The sequence below is a fragment of the Heptranchias perlo genome, chromosome 17 (assembly GCF_035084215.1).
Source record: "Heptranchias perlo isolate sHepPer1 chromosome 17, sHepPer1.hap1, whole genome shotgun sequence".
NCBI lineage: Eukaryota > Metazoa > Chordata > Chondrichthyes > Hexanchiformes > Hexanchidae > Heptranchias > Heptranchias perlo.
The window spans coordinates 15,318,148-15,340,038 of record NC_090341.1 but is presented as its reverse complement, the minus strand read 5'-3'; the positions used below and the strand labels follow the sequence as shown (position 1 = coordinate 15,340,038).

Here is a 21,891-nt window from a genome sequence, read left to right as displayed (position 1 = left end):
GAAAAGGATGGAATCCAGAAAAATCCTCCGGGGACTCAGCCTACAGCTGTTGTATAATTGAGTTGATGATCAGTGACATGGTTTATTCTCCACACATACAGATAGCTGCTAGATGCCGAGACCATTTTGCCACAATATGTCATAAATTCTGGTTAGGTCTCAAAGATCCACCAGAAAAATATGTAAATGGTTATGTTGCTAACTCAGGAGGAAAAGGAAATGATTTAACAAAGTGCAAGGAGACAGATTTGACAGACTGCCTGCTCTGGTCTCAAGTTTAATTCTTCCCTACTGAAGTTATTAACAGTTCACCTTTGCGTCTAGGTAAAACTGTCCAATAGCAAATGCACAACCAATAACACCAAATAATGAATCAGAAGATGTCAATTTCTGGCAAGATGTGACAAAATTATAATAAATGATAAAATGCTGAACGTGCATCAAACATCCACCATTCACTTACTTCAAAGCAAAGGTTGCCATATTGATCATTGATTGGCTCTCATTAATTGAAAAAATGTCTGCCAAAATAGCTTGATTGTTGGTGCTTAAATTAACATATTCAAGCCATGTATTTTATTTTTAACTTTCGTGTTCATTTGTAAAGAAAAAAAAGTGATCTAATTGAAGTTTTCAAGATCATGAAAAGATTTGATAAAATTGTTCAGCATGGGGAAGGATTCAAACATCAGGGGATGCCAGTTAAACAATTGGAAAGTTAAGAGTAAGAATGTTTAACCTTCTCATCCAAAGGGTAACAGTTGTATTGAATAAGTGTCCAGCGAATGCCATCAAAATAGACAGAATCCAAAAGACAATTGGATATATTTCTGGAAAAGGGGATTGAGTGATATGGTAAGAAGGTTGGTAGGTGAGGCTGATCTATAAACAAAAGGATGGGCTTTTTTTGGGGCTAGTAGGATTTTCTATTCTAAAAGTTCTTGTTATGTTAAGGTGATGGAGTAGCAATATATGTAATGACTGTAATCATCATATAGTCCATAGAATTTCTCAGACCGTAAAAAGTTATATATCAAGTTTTGGTGACTGCAGTCATCAAAACATAGCAGCATCTGCAAAGGAATTCAAAGAACAATGTCAACAATGATCCTGGATCTTGGATCATGAAGTTATGAAGAGATTCAATTTTAACTCATCTTTAAAATCATAAAGTAATTGGTTAAGTGAAAACTTCTGTGCAGAACCAACAAAAGAGAAGCAAGGACATAATTATAAACTAAGGAAATTGTGCATCAATTTCAATTTCGGAATTCTTCAAGCCATGAATTTACAGAACAAACTCACTGGGCTCAATGAACTTTGACTTAGTCAAACCATTCAAAAAGGAATTACATGGATTTCTAATAATCATCAGTGAAAATATAGAGGCGGGAGGCCACTAAGTTAATTTAGTTCACCAGAACATTAATTTGAACAACGGCATAAACTGATCGACCAAATGCCCTTTTCACTTTTTTGAATTCATTCTCGGTATGTGGGCATCGCTGGCAAGGCTGTCATTAATTACCCATCGCTAGTTGCCCTGAGTATGTGAACGTGGGCCTTCTTCTTGATCTGCTGCAGTCCATGCTTGTTAAGCCACTTCAGAGCGCAGTTAAGAGTCAACCACATTGATATGGGATTGGAGTCACATATAAGCCAGACTGGGTAAGGACAGCAAGTTTCCTTCCCTAAAGGACATTAGTGTACCAGTTGGGTTTTACAACAATCCGACGATTTCATGGTCACTTTTACTGATACCAGTTTTTTATTTCCAGATTTAAAAAAAGAATGAATTCAAATTGTCAAACTGCCATGGTACAATTTGAACTCACATTCTCTGGATGGATTATTAGTCCAGACCTTTAGATTATTAGTCCAGCAACATAAAAATTTACACTAGTGTACTTTTATATACTTTATTATGTTGTCATCAAACACAGAACTATACAAGCATCAGATACAGAGCTATACTTATATCATACAAAGCTGCACCCACATTGGAATATAAAGTGTAGAACTGAAAGCACATCAGATAAAGAGCAGCACATACATTAGACGTAGAACTGTATGTGAATCAGTTTTAAAGTTAACCAAAAGATGTAACTCTTTATCAGAGCCTAAGACACAGTAGATAACTGAAGGTGTTTCCTCTGTAACTAACCACATTCTTACCACACACAATGTAAGAGATGTGCTGACAAGGGCGGGCCTCTGTTCGCTTTGCTGCAGTCATACAGAAAGTTAGTAAAATGAGTTTGCTAACAAGACACATTCTTGCAATTTCAACATCTGTCTAGTGGAGTCTGGGGATGATCTTTGGCTATTTTTTTGTTTACAATGTCTTTCATGTAAAAGGCGTAAGTGCCTAGAAATTCGATTGCGTAGGGTTCGTTTTTTGGGTGAAAAAATGCGTGCTGCAGGGCTCAATATTGTGTGCAGCATGTGCATGCTCAGTCCGCAGCAGAAATGCGCTGCACACCATATTGGTTAGGGCGCACTGTAGCTGAAACAGGCATTAGGCCCATTGCCTATGCAAATTGGGGCCCTAACACTTGCTTCAGGCTCCTTTGTGAAATTGGGACCCAACTGAGAGCGGTCAATTTTCTCAGGCGCACAGCAACCTAATCAGCAGTCAGCTACTAAGGGCAGTAAAAGGACCCCTGGAAATGGTATAGCACCAGTCAGCCACTTAGGTAAGGTATCTGCAAAGTACAGGTGACGCTACAGCAAGCACTGAGCTATCCATAATGTGTGGATAGCAATTACATTAGCTACTGAGTCATCCGTGGTATGCAATTAGCAAATACTGTACTTCAATCAAAGTGCTTTCAGGCTATTTACTTCACTTTAGTAGATCAACTATTTTAGCTCAGCCCTTATTCCAATTTAGTTGGAATGATAGGACTCTGGGTAATCGTAGGTTGAGAGTTCTGGAAAGCATTTCTGTGACTTTATATTGGTGGAAATAAGCCTGTTCTTCTGGCCTTTGTAACAGAAAAACTCTAATACTCCAGTTATACTGTAACTTGTGTTGGTGTATCTATCTCTATAATTTCCTCCAGCCCTATAACCCTCCGCGATCTCTGCGGTCCTCCAATTTTTGCCTCTTGTGCATCCCTGATTAGTGGCCATGTCTTCAGCTGCCTAGGCCCTAAGCTCTGGAATTCCCTCCCTAAACCTCTCCACTCACTACATCTCTCTCCTCATCTAGGACGCTCCTTAAAACCTACCTCTTTGACCAAGCTTTTGGTCACCTGCCTTAATATCTTCTTATGTGGCTCGGTGTCAAATTTTGTTTGATAACGTTCCTGTGAAGTGCCTTGAGGCGCTTTACTATGTTAAAGGCACTATATAAATGCAAGTTGTTGTTATTGTTGTTGGTGTAATGGAATTTTATGCATCAACAACAGCAACTTGCACTTATATAGCACTTTTATTGTAGGAAAACAACCTAAGACGTCTCACAGATGTAAGGAAAGAGAGATCAGGAGGAGTGACCAAAATCTTAAAAGATGTGTGTTTAAAGGGGGGTCTTAAAGGAAAAATGGAGGTGGTGAGATGGAGGACTTTAGGGAGCGAATTCCAGAGAGTGAGACCTAGGTGGCTGAAGGCATGGCCACCAATAGTGAGGCAAAGGGAGAGGGGGACACACATGAGGTTGGAGTCAGAGGCATGGAGAGTACGGGAGTGGGGAAGGGCTAGAGGACTACAACAAATACTACAACTGCAGTATAACATGGCCAAAACGGCTGTCATGGTTATGACTTTCTCCCATCACTTTTCTCATTGTCATAGCAGAAAGGCCATTTTCATAAGTTGACTGAGTCTACTATGAAACAAAAAACTATGCCCTTACGCATACCATTATTGTACATAAGCCCTGATTTTCTGATAATGGGAGAAATGGGGTGAGTTGGCCCAATGTGCGGGCTTGCCCACACCTGTAGCATAGAGGGCTAATGTGGCTCAATTTAGCAATGGGAGTCCATTCTTGCAGTTTGAATTGACTACAGGTGCAGGACTAAACAATCCCATCAGGATGAGAGGGAAGATAATCACTGGCCTAATTTATAGTATTGATTCTAAGATACTATAGGAAAGAAATGCACTTAAGCCAATACACTTCACGTAATGCCAATAATCCTTTTGCGCTATACTTTTAATTTGTCACTTCAAATTTCTCCCATCACTACCAGCTTTTGAAACCCTAACTCTTGCTGGTGTCTGAATTTGAAACTAAATATCAGAGATGTAAATTCTACCAGGGACTGAATATCCAGATTACAATTACTTATCCTACTGGATCAAGAGACCATAGTCTGTGAAAAATCGATTTAAAATACTCAATTGCATGCTAGCTGGCTTATGCAAAACTAAGGCCCAACTCCTGCTGGCCTCCCAACTCCCATGAAAATTTCCGTGGAAAATTCTAGTGTGAATAATGGGACTGCAGATAATTGAGGTTCCATTGTAGCAGTAAAAATTTCACACACCCACCATTATGCACTACAAATGATTGATCCCAGGCTGTTGAACAGAGCAATTGAACCCAGATGGAGAAAAAGAAAAATGGCTGACCCTAGACTGGGAATGCACTAAATGACTAACTAGAAGCTCGTAGAGATCACTGTGAGCTCTGATACTTGAGGTTTTAAACAATACCAAATTGGGGATGAGGTTAGGAAAGTTACAAGTCTTGAGGACAGGATGGGAGAGATAGGAGCCCCAAGAACTGAGGTTGGAGGAGATTCTAGGATAGGCTGAGAAATATTACCAGCCATAAGGTCTCAGGCTATTAAGGGATCATAGACCATGTACATGCCCTGCACCTGAATAGTGAGGCCCGAGGCATCCTGAATGGGCCTCGGTCCTCATTACAATGAAGCCAGTGTGGTGCAATAGCCAGCTGGCAAAGAGGAGACCAAGATCCGGCTGCTGCTAGTGTTGCAGCGGCCCTCAGGTAAGTGAAGCTGAGAACTGGGATCAGAGGCCAGGTGTCGGAGGCTGGGGGAGAAGGATAGGAGGCTGGTGGTTGGGTGATTAGGAGTTGGGAGGGAAGAACAGGACGGAAGGGGTTGATAATCAGGATCAGGAGAGGGGGCCAGGTGGTCGGAGGATTGGGGGTCAGTCGAAGAACGGGCACTCTGCGGCCGAATTTATAGGCCCATGGTTCCAGTAAATGAGGTTAAAGAGTCATTAGCTTTTAAGACAGGCTGGGAGACACATCTGCTATGATGACTAAGGCTTTTAGGGATTCCAGTCCTGGGAAATGAAGTTCCAAGAGATACCAGCCAGCCAGACAGGTTGGAAGCAATACTAGCCATAAGGACTGAGGATGATAGACAGGCTAACAGTGAGAACTGAGGCTGGAGGAAATATCAATCCCTGAGGATTGAAACTGCAAGAGATAACCATCCCTGAGGACAGGCTGGCAGCTTGGAGACATTGGCTTCAATCCAGAGCTTTTAAAGCAAATCTGGAAATATTCCCACCCCTGATCCATTTTTAGCAAATTTTACTGGAATAGAGTTTCCGAAAATAACGCAATATTGTTTGACGGAATGTGAGGAATGCGGTTCCTGTGTAAATTAACCTTGTATAGATATATGGAAACTGACAGAGTCCAGAAATATTAACTAGTGTTGTTGTTCCTGTTGAAATCAACATTGTACTGAGACAGCCTGGCACTAGGAGCATAGCTGAGTTGTGATGTGGGAAGCCTTATAAATCTGAGGTGCTACTAAGCATGTTCTTTATGACTTTTCAAAGAAGTCTGCGATGATGTTGAAGCTCCATTCTTGTTCAGGCCAGTGAAAAGGACAATAGAAATATTTCAGGCACACCTGAATAAATACTGCAACATCAATTCTAATCGTGTGACTATGTCTGATTAGTGAACCAAATTTTGCAGCAAAATGTTAGTCCATTCACAAAAGAATTATGAATTTCTCAATGTTTTGGAGCTCGTGCTACAGGTGTTTAGTTAAAGGTAAACAGTGGCGGACAAGTGATCAACAGTGGGCAAGATGAAAAGGGCTCTGGAGTGTCAACGAGTAAGATAAATACTTAATACCCTATCACAACTACCTCAGCCCCAGGACATTACTGCAGGAATTCCTCAGGGAATATCCTTGGCCCAATCATTATCAGTTAGGGTATCAGGCAGTTCTGGGAAATAGGACGTAGGAGCTTCACCTGAACCTTGGGTGGTGGATTGGAGTATCAGGCAATGCTGGGACTGAGGAAACTATTAACAAATTTGGCTTGGCATCACTGGGACTGAGGATAATGTTTACTGTCTGATGAATTGCAGTGTTTTAAATCACTGAGACTGAAAAAAAACTCATAAGTAGATTCAAAATCAAACTTGTTTCTAAAGAAGCATTTGCCCATGTACCTTTTTATACGTTATCTTCTTAACTAGGCAATTTTTAAAATAACCATTAAGGATATAATTACCTGCCTAAGTAGAATCTCCATTTGATATTTTGCTGACAGACAGGGTGCAATTCCACTAAATTATATCTAACTGGCACCAGACACTGGATTGCGTTCACTGTATTGATTGGTAACTAATCACATTGACTAATATGTGATTGAATTGATCTGTACCTAAATCTATTGACTGGATTGTCATCTGATTATGTTGATTAATATTGGACTCTTTGAGTAATTATTCAATCCTCTCATAACTTCATGACATTTCAGGCTTGCAATTGAAACTCTCACATCTAGAATTTGTGTAATGTTGACAACTGACTAAGACATGATTGTACATAGGCACAAAATTGGTTTCCAGTGCTTTCATTATTGCTAGTTCCAAAAACATACATTGATGTACGTAGATATATTGGTAGTAAAACAGACTGAGCTTCCCTTTTACTTACACTCAGGTTAACATGCGTGTGCTTTTCATTCTCCTATCATCACACTAATACATTCCTTAATAGTTCTCCAAACTAAACCCATAATCCACCCTAATTTAGATGAAGTAAAGTGCAACCAATCTGTGCTAAATAGCTGTGGTGGCAGCAGGGGCAATGCAGTTGATACTGGGATAGGGTGGGAGAAATTGGCTTGGGTTCGAGTTCCTGATCACTATCCTGCAGTCCTCACGGTGTGTGTGAATACAATGGGTGAAATCAGGATTGGCCTCAGTCGTAATGGCCGTGTAATAAAATAGTCTGTAGACACTAAGGGGTAGAAATTGGTATGTGTTGTGCCCATTTTTTTGTGCATAAAACAGGCACAATGATGACAAATTTAGCAATGGGGCGGTCCATGCCCAATCTGCAAATGCGTTTGGGCCACTGCTAAATTCACAGAGCCCAACTTTAGGCGTCTGTTCTTCAGCGGCCCCTGAAGCTGCCAACGAAAAGTAATTTTTAAAAATTTAAAATAAAAAAAACCTTCCTGAGGAGCCAGGAGCAGCAGGAATGCTCGCCTGACTCCACAGTCACCACCATCAACCCCAACCCCCCTCCTAGAACTTACCTTCGAGGCAAACGGCCCGACATTCGGCATCTTCAATACACAAAGTGCCTATGGAGGGGTGACAGGCGCCGGCAACTCGCGCATAAAATGCTAATGAGGCCCAAATTCGGGCTGGCCTTGGGCCTCTCATTTGGGGCACATGCTGCCTGTACAGCGCTGAGTCTATATTCTCTGGAGTTTAGAAGAATGAGAGCTGATCTCATTGAAACGTATAAAATTCTTAGAGGGCTTGACAGGGTAGATGCGGAGAGGCTGTTTCCCCTGGCGGGAGAGTTTAGAACTGGGGACATAGTCTCAGGATAAGGGATGGGTGATTAGGACTGAGATGTGGAGGGATTTCTTCACTCAGAAAGTTGTGAATCTTTGGAATTTTCTACCCCAGAGGGCTGTGTATGCTCAATCATTGAGTATACTCAAGATTAAGATCGATAAATTTTTGGACTCTAAGGGAATCAAGGGATATGGGGATCGGGCGGGAAAGTGGAGTTGAGGTTGAAGATCAGCCATGATCTTATTAAATGGTGGTGTAGGCTCCAGGGGCCGTATAGCCTACTTCTGCTCCTATTTCTTATGTTGTTATGTATAATGGGCACAGACGAATTTCTACCCCTAAATGCACAAATGGCATCCAGTACCCATGGCACCATACGCCAGCATGCAGCTTTCAGGAGGAAAGGCAAGAAGATTGACATGAAAAAGATAAAATATATGTAAATGCGAACAGAGCTGTAAGAAATGGGATTGTTTGGGGTCCTGGTTGACTTTGGGACATTAAGCTTGATCTGCTCTAATGAGGTCTGGCTATAGGCTTCTATTTAACAAAGGCAGGGATGCAAATTACAATGATCTCACACTAACTACCCAACAATAACAACTACCTGCATCTATATAAAGCTTTTAACATAGAAAAATGTCCCTAGGTGATTCACAAATATCAGAAAAAAATGTTTACAGAAAAATACCATCCGAATACCAACTGCATCCAGATATCTATCTCGAATTATGGTCACTTGTCCTGTTATACCATCCCAGTAAATTTAAATTGCACAGAAGTATTTGGAAATAGATTATATATTTACCTATTTGGAAACTATTTGCATCCCCTGTGCTTAAAATGTATCTTATTGGTTCAATTTTCATTTGGTTGACTAACCCTAAAAAGCGTGTTCTTAACCTTTAATACTTGCACTCGGCATCCCAGAGTTTTGGAATCCGTGCTTGCACTAAATCCCAACAAACTACAGCGCAATACTTTCACAGTAACTGGCAACCCTCTCTTCACAATACTTCAGAGTTACGATATATGCACAGTCTCCAATCCCTCAAGAAAAAATGGAATAACTGTGTTATAGCTCACCCCATCTAAGGCAGTTTATCAATAAGAGATTCTGTATCCAAATTTACCCAAAGGTTATTTTGGTGAGATTATGAGGCACCCAGTCCTACTTACTGTCCTGCCAGTGGCTCTCTCCTGTGCTTTCTTGACTTTCCCATAGGTTCCCTTGCCCAGGGTCTGCAGAATCTGGTACCTGTGCTTCAGGTTGTGTTTGTGCTGGTGTTTCTTTACAGGTTGACAGAATTTGCTGCCGGGAGTAGACGTCTCTTCCCAGTCCTGCTCCTCCGGGCAGTCGTATCTCTCCCTTGTTACCATCTTGCCTTCCTGACACTTTTCTTTCTTCATGTTTTCCTTATCGCGCCCTCCATCTGCTCTCATCAACCTCTTCGGATCAAGGGAATCAATCGGTTAAAGGTTCAGAGGGTCTTCGGCACGGATCAGGTTGGCTCCCCCTCGGGGAGTCCCCATGGACAGCTGGATGCAACCAACCAAAGCTTGTAGGGTCAAGAAGAACTCAAAAAGTCACGAAGATCAAAATTCAAACAAGTCTAAGCCTGAACTGAAAATGATCACAGTAGGATCGGGTGAAATGCTGCAGCCTTGTGATTAAATGAAGTCAGACAGCCTTCCGTAAACGCCCCGGACGAAACCTAACTTTCAAACAGTCGCAATAAGATAGAATCTGTCTTCAGCCATCACCTCTAACTTTATCTCTAGCCGGGTCAGAAATCAGCGCTCAAAGACAAGTCTGCAACTGCCAGCGCTCCAGTGAATCGGCCTTCAGACGCTGGCATTCCAGATACCTCGGTCACAGCAGCTCCTGTGAAATATCTCCTCTCTCACACCCCCTGTCTCTAGATAACGCCACACGACACCGTCTCTCTCTCTGTCCCTTTCCATCCTGCCCTTTATCTTGCCTACGTCTGCCTCTCGACCCGTGTCCCCGCCTCTTTTATCTGTTCCAGCCTCTCTATCTAATTCTATCGCCACCTGTTTGTCGGCCTCGCTCCTCTAGTCTCTGTGCCTGTCACTGTTTATCTCCCAGTCACACTGCCTGCAAGATGCTGACTTCATTCATCCCATATTCGTCAACAGGTCTCATTAGCTTCACACGCCCCCTTCGCAGCTCCCTCTCTCTTTCTCTGATACTTCTGTTTCTCTTTTTTATTTCCTTGATTTTCAGTCATCCCTCACCTCCCCAAAAAAGTTTTTTCCCCCTGTTTTTATAACTTATGTCTCATTTCGATATATTTCCCTCTTTGCTCAAAAAGAGTTAATTATTTTTCATCATGTTTAATTTCCTCCAATCCTGCACTCCTGATTTTTTATTTTGGTTAGTTTGGTCCAACATGAATTCGAAAATGGGGACAATAGACAATCGGCCAACCACAAAGCGCCTCTCCTTCTCAAACAGCCAAATCCATGTGTAACTGGGATGAACGGTGAAAATTTCATTTAACCCACTGTGGATTGAGCATCATTAAATGGTCCAACAAAGATTTGGTGAGGCCTCTCTCACAGACCCAGGCATAGAAAGCTTTTAGATAGCTTGGCACCTTGAGCCTATTCGGGTAACTTGCCCTGTGACACAATGCATTGTTTTGTCCAGCGTGTATTTTTTGTAATGTTTTAATTATTATGGTACATTCGGAGTTCCAACCAGATTCACTTAAAAAAAAGCTAGTCTGTTTAATACCCAACAGCCCAGGGAAAAGAACATATATCTCTTGCAGGTATTAGGGAGATATTAATATGTAAATACCATAATTTGTATCATTGCTTACTTGCTTGATTTATTCATTCCTTTCAAGATGGGCTGCCAATTGGTTTGTTCCAGCAGCAGTTAGGTAGGTGGAGATCTATCCTGGCTTTTTGATGGGGTTTGCTTGCAAACATTTCCAGTAAGCTGTTTACACATAGACTTAAACTGGGCAGACTCCTACGTTATCACCTTGGACAGTATCTGGGCAGCTCAGGCATTTTCTATGACATCCTGAGGATGTTTGACAGCCTGAAATATATTCGATTTCTTTTGTTCACTAGTTGAACTTCAAAGGACTTAGAAAGTATATCTCAAACAGTTTTCTCCCAAGTCAGCAGTCTTTCCGAAGCCATCGAAGACGGAGAGGCAAGTTATCCCATGGTGGGGGGTGGGGTTAGCAGCAAAAGCCATGTAAAATTATAGTCTAGGACCTAAGGCCTGATTTTACCCGCTCACGCCCAACAAGAACAGGGCATGTAAGGGGTTAAAATATCGGCAGTGTGGCAGTCACCTTGTCCATGTTATACTCGTGCCCCACGCCATTTTAACAGGTCCATTTTGAAATGCAGAACCGGGGTCTGAGAGGCATTTTAATGATTTCAGCGAGGTCAGGCCTGGTGCAGAAAAGGGCTGAGAAGGTGAGTTTATTTATTACTTTCAGGTTTCCTTGTGGGCTGGGAAGGAACATTTTAGGCCTCGCCTGGTTTCCCTTCTCCTTCCTGACCACGATCCACTCATAGTCCGCTTACCTTAGTTCCGGGGACCGTTCCCACAGGTCCCCAGCAGTGGCTCCTGCTGTGCTCGCCTGGCTCCTGCCCGCCAGCCTCACGTCTTTGACACCAGGTTCGGGTGGAATTCGGGCCTGGTGTATTTAAATGAGGCCCAGGAGTTAAAATGGCATAGGCGAGGTGGGGAGAGCCTGACGCTTGCCCCGCTGTCCCATGCTCGTTACTCACCCCGAGTTAAAGTTGGGGCTCAAGTCTCAGGTCCAGTTTTGCTGTGAGACGTGATTGTTTGTCGTTTTCTATATTTTGAAGAGGATTAGTTATGTTCTGTACATTACTGTAAATTTACAGTTTGTCTTTGCTCCTGTTTACTTACCCATTTATTGCTCATTCTGTAGTTTACAACCTAAGACACAGCCTGATGGAATGTTTATTCTACTGCTTTCCAAAATCACAGAGATCATGCGTGGTTATGTGATAGATCCATTAAACTGAATACAGTGACAAGGGTTTATGTTCGATCGCTGACCTCACTACAACAACCCAGATATTGGGAGTGAAGGCACACTTTGGGTTTGTGGTGAGCAAGGCTCGCTTACAGTCATTGTCAATGAGCATGAGGAAAATATCTTAAGTAAAAGTCCAAAGAGCAGGGAATTTCTCCCAATGTCCTCTCCAACATTTATCCCTCAACCAGCACCACTAAAACAGATTATGTGGTCATATGTTACAATGCTGTTTGTGGGACATCGCTGTTTTAAAATTGGCTTTTGCCTTTATCTATATTATGGTGAATACACTTCAAAAATAAAGTACTTAATCGGCTGTGAAGTACTTTGGGATATCCTGAGGCTGTGAAAGGTGCTATATAATTGCAAGTTCTTCCTTTCTATTCCACACATTCAATAGATGACAAGTCATCATGTTTAATTTAAAATGAATGGTTGTACATAGGTGAAGTTATAAGTGTTATTGTTCCAAGATATGAATGAAATAAATATGAACTAACCTACTGAAATGAATAAACTTATAACTGACAGTCTCTGGCTGGCAATTGAATCATTTCCTGTTTCTTGCCAGCAAAGTCCAATGTCTTACTGTTAGAAATTGTGGAATTCTTCCTCTCATCTAGCCATCCAAAATCATTTCACTTTATTTCAACAATCTCCCAGAAGTTACTGTATACGCATGATAGCCCCATAATCTTCATACATCCTTAGACACAGTGTAGAACTTTAAAAATTTTTATCTTTTAACAATTTGGACATTTGGGTTTCTTGATATTCAATGACTGGAGAATCAAGAAAAAGATTGTAGGGCAATATTAAAGGGCTGATGACTCAACCACAGATTTCAGGAATGGCTTATCTGAGATGAGCTAAACAAACTTTGATTGTTGCAGCCCATTGTAAAACGGGTAATCTATTCACTTAGTTGAATGGTATTACCATTGAGTAACTCTGCACACAATCTTTGGGCATTTAAATCCGTATGCTATAGGCAGTGATGTATTCAAACTGGGTATGCATTAAATGAATGTGACTGTAATCTATTTCTATGAAGAGAGAGCAAATTGAAAAAGTATTTTGAAGTATATTAAAAATTGATGCTTAAAAATATTTTGAAGATATTTTTTCAATGGATTTCCATTTCAAAATCTCCCACAGATGTACGCTAAAAGTATATTTGATTCCAAAATATATTTTCTATAGTGTTTAGAACACAGTGTCTTTATGTATTGACCCAATATTTGAAACAGTTGAATGTGCGTTCCCATTGAGAAAATTACAACTATGAGTCACATATGCTTTGGTTTGTTAAGTTTTATCAGAACAAGTGCCAGGGCTACATGTCTTTCACATCTGCTTGTTTCAGCTGGGTGGGTTTTATCACTGCTGGTCCCAAGGGTCCCTTTCATATTCATGGACCTCAGTAGAGTAAATTTCATAACCATGAGTCCCAGGACTACCTGTCACTCATCGCCTGCCTCAGTTGGATATGTTCTGTTAGATCTCAGCCAAGTCACCGGATAGATCATCAATTACAAGACATTCCACCATGGGGTGGGGAAAGTGAAAATGAGACCATCTGGCTTTCTCTGCTTAAAACTCCCTACAGAATAATTTATTTCCCATCTGAAAGAGAAATCTGTCAAGAAACACTGACAGCCATGTTGTACATCCAAGAGCGTTCAGCTCTTCAGGTTGGTATTCAAATCCAAACTATGCTGAAATAAACAATTGGTAAAAGTGGCCAGAAAAGCAGATGAAAAAGAATTAGAATCATAAAGAAAGCTTAGCCCTACTTGTCACAATCAGCAGCCTTAGTTTTATGCAGAGTCACATATGGGGTAAATTTTCTCCCGTTTCTGTGCCTATGCATATTTAATGACCTGGCCGCAGCACATGGATGATATTCGGACAGGGAGGATCACATGCTCATAAGGAAGCCCATCTGATTTTACATACATTAATTTAAAGGGACTGATAACCTTCCCCACCCGATTTTCTACTGCGCTGTGCCCAGATGCAGGAACAGGAAAATTTGCCTGATAACATTCTAACCCTGTTTACTGACCGAGGAATACCATTCCTTGCTCCAGCATTCAGTACAGTTGAAAGCCACACAGACCGATGGATTCAAAATATGTGTGGCCTACTCCAGGAGTACTCACTAACTGTTGGTCAAGGGCCACAATCCCCAACAGCTTAGATAAATTTAGCACACAATGAGCATTCAATGGGAAGAAAGGAAGCAGGTCAGGAAAAAAATTCTGTAAATGAGAAAAAAGGACAATTCAATTCAAAAACCAGGAAGGTTGTGGGTTCAAGTCCCACTCCATGAGACTTAAGGACAAAATCTAGGCTGTCACTCCAGTACAGTACTGAGGGAGTGCTGCACTGTCAGTAGGTGCTGCCTTTCAGATGAGACATTAAACTGAGGCCCTATCTGTCCTCTCAGGTGGCTGTAAATAGATCCCATGGCACTATTTTGAACAAGAGCAGGGGAGTCCTTCCCAGTGTCCTGGCCAATATTTATCCCTCAACCAACAATTAAAAACAGATTATCTGGTCATTATCATATTGCTGTTTGTGGGATCTTGCTGTGTGAAAATTGGTTGCAGTGTTTCCTACGTTATAACAGTGACTACATCTCAAAAGTTCTTCATTGGCTGTAAAGTGCTTTGGGACGTCCTGAGGTCATGAAAGGTCTTATATAAATACAAGTCTTTTTTCTTTCTAACAGTGACTTGTCCAAAAGCTGTCTGCTATAATCAAGATTTTGGTGAAGTGTAATGCCTCTGAGTTCTTTTTAAAATAAAGCCATCTGAAGTAATTTACTGTCTTCCTTTCAAATAGACTAGTAAACAGTTCCCTGCCCTCCAGGTGAAATATCTACTTTGATGAGGCTAGTTTACTTTAGATAACTTTAGCACACTTAGATAAGCATACAATGTGGAAGAAAGGGAAGCAGGTCAGGAAATACATTCTGTAAATGAAAAAAAAGGACAATTCAAAAACTCAAAAATAAAACAATGAAGAAAAAGTTAAATCAAAAGGAGATACAAGTAAGAATCAAGAGACAGTTTGATTCTGTTCAAATGGGGGGAGGAAACAGATGAAGATAAAAGAAAACTGAAACTTTAGAAATAAAGATGCTTTGAATTGGAAAGTAAAAAGATTAGGGGAAGGGAAGACATAGTAAAAAGATGAAGAAGTTTTAAAAGACAAAATACAAGATTAAGATGATAAGAGTAGCAACCAAAAATATTTGTTTACTGAAGAAAATAGCCCAGAGAGTATAAAGGGGACCAAAAATAGAAGTAAGTTGATCCTCATCCAGATCATAATCATTTTCTGGGACCTTAGAAATATTTTCAGACTCCTGCACATGTGGCCACAATTGCTTGTGTTTTTCTAAACTGCTTAGATTTTCTGAACAAATTTTAATTTCAGTTTCCACTCTTTGCACACAAACTAAGTTAAACTAGTTGTCTTAATATATCCAGTGGTCACCAGTGAAAGAATTCACCTTCATATTAAGAAGGTACTGCTTTGAGCCTCTCTTGTAGACCCTCAGCATGATCCAACCCCATCTGCTGTTTCTGATGCTGCTGCTGACAACTCTAAAGTGCAATGACATCCCTGTGTCTCTCCATTCATGTTGGCAGTGGGACTGGCAGCGGCAAAACAGCAGGTGGGTCCAAGTCTTGCCGAGTAGCACAACAGAGTCTAGATAGCAAGGGCCCCATTTGGTCCAAAAGCCGTGCAATGAATACCCTGACCTACTATCTAACATTGGAGATGTGGTTGGACGGTCGAACCTTCAAAATGATTATGACTGGATCAGCGCCACAGAAGTTGTTGGTGCTTAACCCAGACCTCCCTGTTTATGTCAGAAACACAACAGTTGCTGCACTTACACTTCAACATTACAGGCTAGAAACTACTGTAGGTGATGTTATCATACCGACTGTTAACAGCTCATATGAAATTCCTCTCTCTGATACATTATGAGAGGCATTCAGAATAAAATGCCTTCATTAAAATTAGCAAAGAGAAGAATTTGATGCTAGCATGTTAAGTGTTTTAACATAACATCAGTTTAGAAATTAAATCAAAAAATCCCTATGGAACACCAGTGACAAAGCTTCACACATTGCTTCTCTTGCCTGTCAAATACTCTCACAGACAGTTTAAACTGGAACTCTATCACTTGTATAGTTTAAATACACCACCTGCTGAATCAGGGATGTTGGTACATCCACTGGGCTATGGAAATTGTGCCTTATCATTTGGTAGTCTGATACAATTTCTCCAATTTTTCCTGTGATCCCAGCAAGCGTAAATGTTGAATTCATGAGACACCGCCTTTGGTACAGTTGTATCCAGCTGCTCGCTACTGTTATACCATTTTACTATATGCAAAAAAATCACTTTGCCTGTCATACACCAGAATTGATGGTGTAATAGAACTGGTGCTGTACCTTTGTGGCTATAGAGGATGCAGCAAGAGAGAATGGAGGAAAATAGGACACATTATTTATTGGTGAGAATATGTGCACCTCTTTTTTAAATGAATTTGCTTCTTTATTTTGCTGTGATATTGCCTTACCTCACAGGAGTTGAGGTCAGAGAGCAGATGGGAAGTCTGTTTTCAGATCTCCACCAATGTCAACGTTGTTGTCAGCAGTTGTTTGATAATATGCAAGTGTCCAGCATCGAGTTCCTCTCCAATTTTTCCTCCATCCTGTAGGGATATACCAGGCTTCCACTCAATGCCCCTGCACACAATAGAGCAGAGATTAGGAATTCAGTGGACATGGATTAAATATAGAACCACAAGACACCAGCACCAACACCACAAACAATAATACAACACCAACAATTTATATAGCACCTTTAACATAGAAAAATGTCCTAAGGCACTCAGCAGAGGTGTAATTAGACAAGAATAAAGGAGATATTAGAATGGATGGCCAAAAGCTTGGTCAAAGAGATGGGTTTTAAAAAGCTTCTTAAAGGAGGAATGGGCGGTGGAAGGGTTTAGGGAGGGAATTCCACAGTGTGGTCCTAGACAACTGAGTCTATTCTCAGCACAGAGTTCTCAACTACATTACAGTGCTACCACCACCATCAGCCCGACTTAAGCAGCATTGTTAGGTAAATGAGACAGCGTTATAGCCTCCGGCAGTGCGGAGAACGTCATCAAAATCTATTTTTTTCCCGTAATTGCCAGAGGTAGTAATATCAGTACAGCAATCTTAACAGCTGCTATCGGTGATAGCACCCGCTAGTTTCTACTGGCTGTGGGCAAACTGAGTGCTCAGCCCGCTTGTACAAACCTGAATGGTGTTTTAACATTGCTGGCTTATATGGATCCTTCTCTCTCTATTGGGAAAGGCTTGGTTCTGTATCACATAAACTGAACTGTACAGCATCAACTGACTAAGCAAGCTGTCAACTTCAAAATTTTACCAGCACAAAGTTCCCATCAGTAACGGCAGAACGTTGATATAAAACCAGTTTGGATGCATTTAGATTGTTGTAGTCTTCAAGCAGGCTATCCACAAAGCATTAGTGAGATTGGCACAATTCATAACCCTAAACATTGGTGGAGAAAGGTATATATTATCTCAGAACCTTAGAAGAGATTTATTGACGAACACCATCCAGTTAGACAAATCAATAATCTAGATTCCATTTGGAAGCCTTGTTTATAATGGACATGTTGCACCAGCCTTTGCTACAATAGCATTCAGAATTTTATAAATATGCATCTGACGGCCATTGTGACAAAAATGTAGGATTTTTGGCCAGGGTTTACAGATTTCCTCTCTGTATTGCATTTCTTAGTTTAAAAATAGGCTCTTTTAAGAAAGGTGCCATCCTCTCAATGGCTTCTGCAACTGCATGCTTTTGGCTCTGCATGAAGTATACAAACAAAAAACAGTCAACTCAATACAGTTGATTACTAACAGATGTATGCATTTTGATACATAGGCACTAAGGAAACCAAGGTGCTGGAAATACTTAACATTCATCACTATGCTATTAATCAATGATATGGGCTAGATTTTAGGATTTAGCACTCCTGGGACTTCATGTGACAAGAGCACAAATCAGCAACTTCAGCTGTGGGGGCAAGTGTGCTCAATTTGCATCTTGCCTGATTTCCTGTCCAATTAAGTTGCATGAATGGATAATTGAGTGGGCCACAAATTGGTCAGTTTGACCTCTGCGCCTAGAATTCTGACTAATTCTCCTTTATTTTATTCATTCATGGGATGTGGGCGTCACTGGTGAGGCCAGCATTTATTGCCCATCCCTAATTTCCCTTGAGAAGGTGGTGGTGAGCCGCCTTCTTGAACCACTGCAGTCCGTCTGGTGAAGGTTCTCCCACAATGCTATTAGGAAGGGAGTTCCAGGATTTTGATCCAGCAACAATGAAGGAACGGCGATATATTTCCAAGTCGGGATGGTGTGTAACTTGGAGGGGAACGTGTATGTGGTGTTGTTCCCATGTACCTGCTGCTCTTGTCTTTCTAGGTGGTAGAGGTCACGGATTTGGGAGGTGCTGTCGAAGAAGCCTTGGCAAGTTGCTGCAGTGCATCCTGTGGATGGTACACATGGCAGCCACTGTGCGCCGGTGGTGAAGGGAGTGAATGTTAAGGGTGGTGGATGGGGTGCCAATCAAGTGGGTTGCTTTGTCCTGGATGGTGTCAAGCTTCTTGAGTGTTGTTGGAGCGGCACTCATCCAGGCAAGTGGAGAGTATTCCATCACACTCCTGACTTGTGCCTTGTCGATGGTGGAAAGGCTTTGGGGAGTCAGGAGGTGAGTCACTCGCCGCAGAATACCCAGCCTCTGACCTGCTCTTGTAGCCACAGTATTTATATGGCTGGTCTAGTTAAGTTTCTGGTCAATGGTGACCCCCAGGATGTTGATGGTGGGGGATTCGGCGATGGTAATGCCGTTGAATATCATGGGGAGGTGGTTAGACTTTCTCTTGTTGGAGATGGTCATTGTCTGGCACTTGTCTGGTGTGAATGTTACTTGCCACTTATGAGCCCAAGCCTGGATGTTGTCCAGGTCTTGCTGCATGCGGGCATGGACTGTTTCATTATTTGAGGGGTTGCGAATGGAACTGAACACTGTGCAATCATCAGCGAACATCCCCATTTCTGACCTTATGATGGAGGGAAGGTAATTGATGAAGCAGCTGAAGATGGTTGGGCCTAGGACACTGCCCTGAGGAACTCCTGCAGCAATGTCCTGGGGCTGAGATGATTGGCCTCCAACAACCACTACCATCTTCTTTTGTGCTAGGTATGACTCCAGCCACTCGAGAGTTTTCCCCCTGATTCCCATTGACTTCAATTTTACTAGGGCTCCTTGGTGCCACACTCAGTCAAATGCTGCCTTGATGTCAAGGGCAGTCACTCTCACCTCACCTCTGGAATTCAGCTCTTTTGTCCATATTTGGACCAAGGCTGTAATGGGGTCTGGAGCCGAGTGGTTCTTGCAGAACCCAAACTGAGCATCGGTGAGCAGGTTATTGGTGAGTAAGTGTCGCTTGATAGCACTGTCGACGACACCTTCCATCACTTTGCTGATGATTGAGAGTGGACTGAGGGGGCGGTAATTGGCCAGATTGGATTTGTCCAGCTTTTTGTGGACAGGACATACCTGGGCAATTTTCCACATTGTCGGGTAGATGCCAGTGTTGTAGCTGTACTGGAACAGCACGGCTGGAGGCGCAGCTAGTTCTGGGGCACGTCTTCAGCACTATAGCCGGGATGTTGTCAGGGCCCATAGCCTTTGCTGTATCCAGTGCACTCAGCTGTTTCTTGATATCACATGGAGTTGAATCGAATTGGCTGAAGACTGGCTTCTGTGATGGTGGGGATATCGGGAGGAGGCTGAGATGGATCATCCACTCGACACTTCTGGCTGAAGATGGTTGCAAACGCTTCAGCCTTGTCTTTTACACTCACGTGCTGGACTCCGCCATCATTGCAGGATGGGGATGTTTACAGAGCCTCCTCCTCCCGTTAGTTGTTTAATTGTCCACCACCATTCACGACTGGATGTGGCAGGATTGCAGAGCTTTGATCTGATCTGTTGGTTGTGGAATCGTTTAGCTCTGTCTATAGCATGTTGCTTCCGCTGTATAGCATTGCATGTAGTCCTGAGTTGTAGTTTCACCAGGTTGGCACCTCATTTTTAGGTACGCCTGGTGCTGCTCCTGGCATGCTCTTCTACATTCCTCATTGAACCAGGGTTGATCCCCTGGCTTGTTGGTAATGGTAGAGTGAGGAATATGCCGGGCTATGAGGTTACAGATTGTGCTGGAATGCAATTTTACTGCTGCTGATGGCTCACAGCGCCTCACGGATGCCCAGTTTTGAGCTGCTAGATCTGTTCTGAATCTATCCCATTTCGCATGGTGGTAGTGCCACACAACAAGACGGAGGGTCATCAAATGACTGATGTTAGTACTGGACAGAATTGAATACTTTTGCACCTTTGCTACCATATGTCAACATTGAGCACTTCCAGGGCAGGTTACAGCACAAGTTGGATGGAGAGCAAAGTTGCCACTGCTTCATCTGATCAATGTCTCTTAACCCCTAGCCTCAGGTGACCACCAGTGTGACATTTCCATTTCTTGGACTAGTCATCATTTTGAATGAAATTGACAATGTAGTGCTAATTTATGTTGATTTATGGGCAGCTTTTTGCCATGATCTCCCACTGTACAAAGTGACTTGAGACTGCCCAAACTAATTTCATATAGCACTCGAGCAGCCAATAGAAAGAAGTCTTTCATCCTTGGCTGGATTCAAACCTAGGTCGCTGAGAGGAATGGACAGTGCAGTAACATAAAGTGTGGTAGGTCCTTTCAGTTTGCATTCTCAGTGTGTAAAGGGTGGGGCGTGGGGATGAGGGTTGTGTATAGTCTGCGTCCTCTACATGTAAACAGTTGTATGCTTCCTACAGTTGTGTAAGCTTAGCTCATTTGGTGGCACTGTTGCCTCTGAGTTAAAAGGTTATGGGTTCAAACCTTTCTTCAATAGTTGAGCACTTTTTTTTATATTTCAAAATAAACTTTATTCATAACATTTGTAAAGGTACATACAATGCAATTCAAGTCACGCTTCAAACAATACAATACAGGTCATACAATTTGCAACGGTACATACAGTACAAATCAACTGTCAATAGTTACGCACCATGCATTGTAAATACAGTTCATGGCACCCTAGGGTGCCTCATTGCATTACAGTTGTTACCGGTTACAAATAAAGTACATTTTATTATGTTCATTTATCATTTTACATTCTGACCGAGCGGGCACCTAATATAGGCTGATACTGCAGTCCAGTACTTAGGGAGTGCTGCCTTTTCAGAGAAGATTAATTAAGTTGAGGGCCCCACTTGCCTGTTTAGGTGGATGTAAAAGATTTCATTGCACCATTTGAAGAACAACAGCAACTTCTCCTAGTCCTCCCAAACATTTCTCTTTCAACCAACACCCCTAATAACTGATCATTTATCTCTCTGTTGTTTGTGCGACCTTGCTGTGTGCAAATTAGCTACAGTGTTTGCCTACATGGCAACAATGATTACACGTCAAAAATAATTTATTGGATAAGGTGATAAGGTGTTCATAAATACAAATTCTTTCTTTCTATAATAGGTCCATGAGATCTCTGTGTAAGGGGCTCAGAATTTGTACATAGAATGGACTCTCTGTTCTTTATGTAAATGGCTCTGTGCATATGTAAACAGTCCATGTGTAATATAGCTAAAAGTTCTCCCCTTAACCTTTCTGTGTGAAAGAGTATCTGTATTCTCTTTATGTGAACAGTTCTGAATGTTCTGAATGTAAAAATGGTTCAGTGCGTTAGACATCTGGGGTGTTGAAACTTTGACCCACAACCTCCGACAAGGCAACTCAGTACTATTTGTATTTATATATTTCTTACTCATTGGTTTGTTCTGTTTGAATTTGTGCACTGAGGATTGGAGAGGGCTGTTTCCAGCTTCATTGGTGGATAATCTTAAAT

General features: G+C 41.8%; 2 protein-coding genes across 4 annotated transcripts in view; one reads left to right on the top strand and one right to left on the bottom strand.

Moving 5' to 3' along the window:
* The window catches only part of LOC137334089 (NUAK family SNF1-like kinase 1), a 31,588-nt gene extending 21,767 nt beyond the window's left edge, over positions 1-9,821 (bottom strand). The window contains exon 1 of one of the 3 annotated variants that reach the window (XM_067998563.1): positions 8,948-9,821. In XM_067998563.1, coding sequence (XP_067854664.1) covers positions 8,948-9,211 — 264 coding nt within the window. In that variant the 5' untranslated portion in view covers positions 9,212-9,821. The remainder of the gene's footprint in view (positions 1-8,947) is intronic. The other 2 variants (XM_067998562.1, XM_067998564.1) reach the window with 2 other exon arrangements.
* Positions 1-21,891, top strand: part of arpc4l (actin related protein 2/3 complex, subunit 4, like) — a 449,372-nt gene that overhangs the window by 34,974 nt on the left and 392,507 nt on the right. The gene's annotated exons all lie outside the window — the stretch shown is intronic.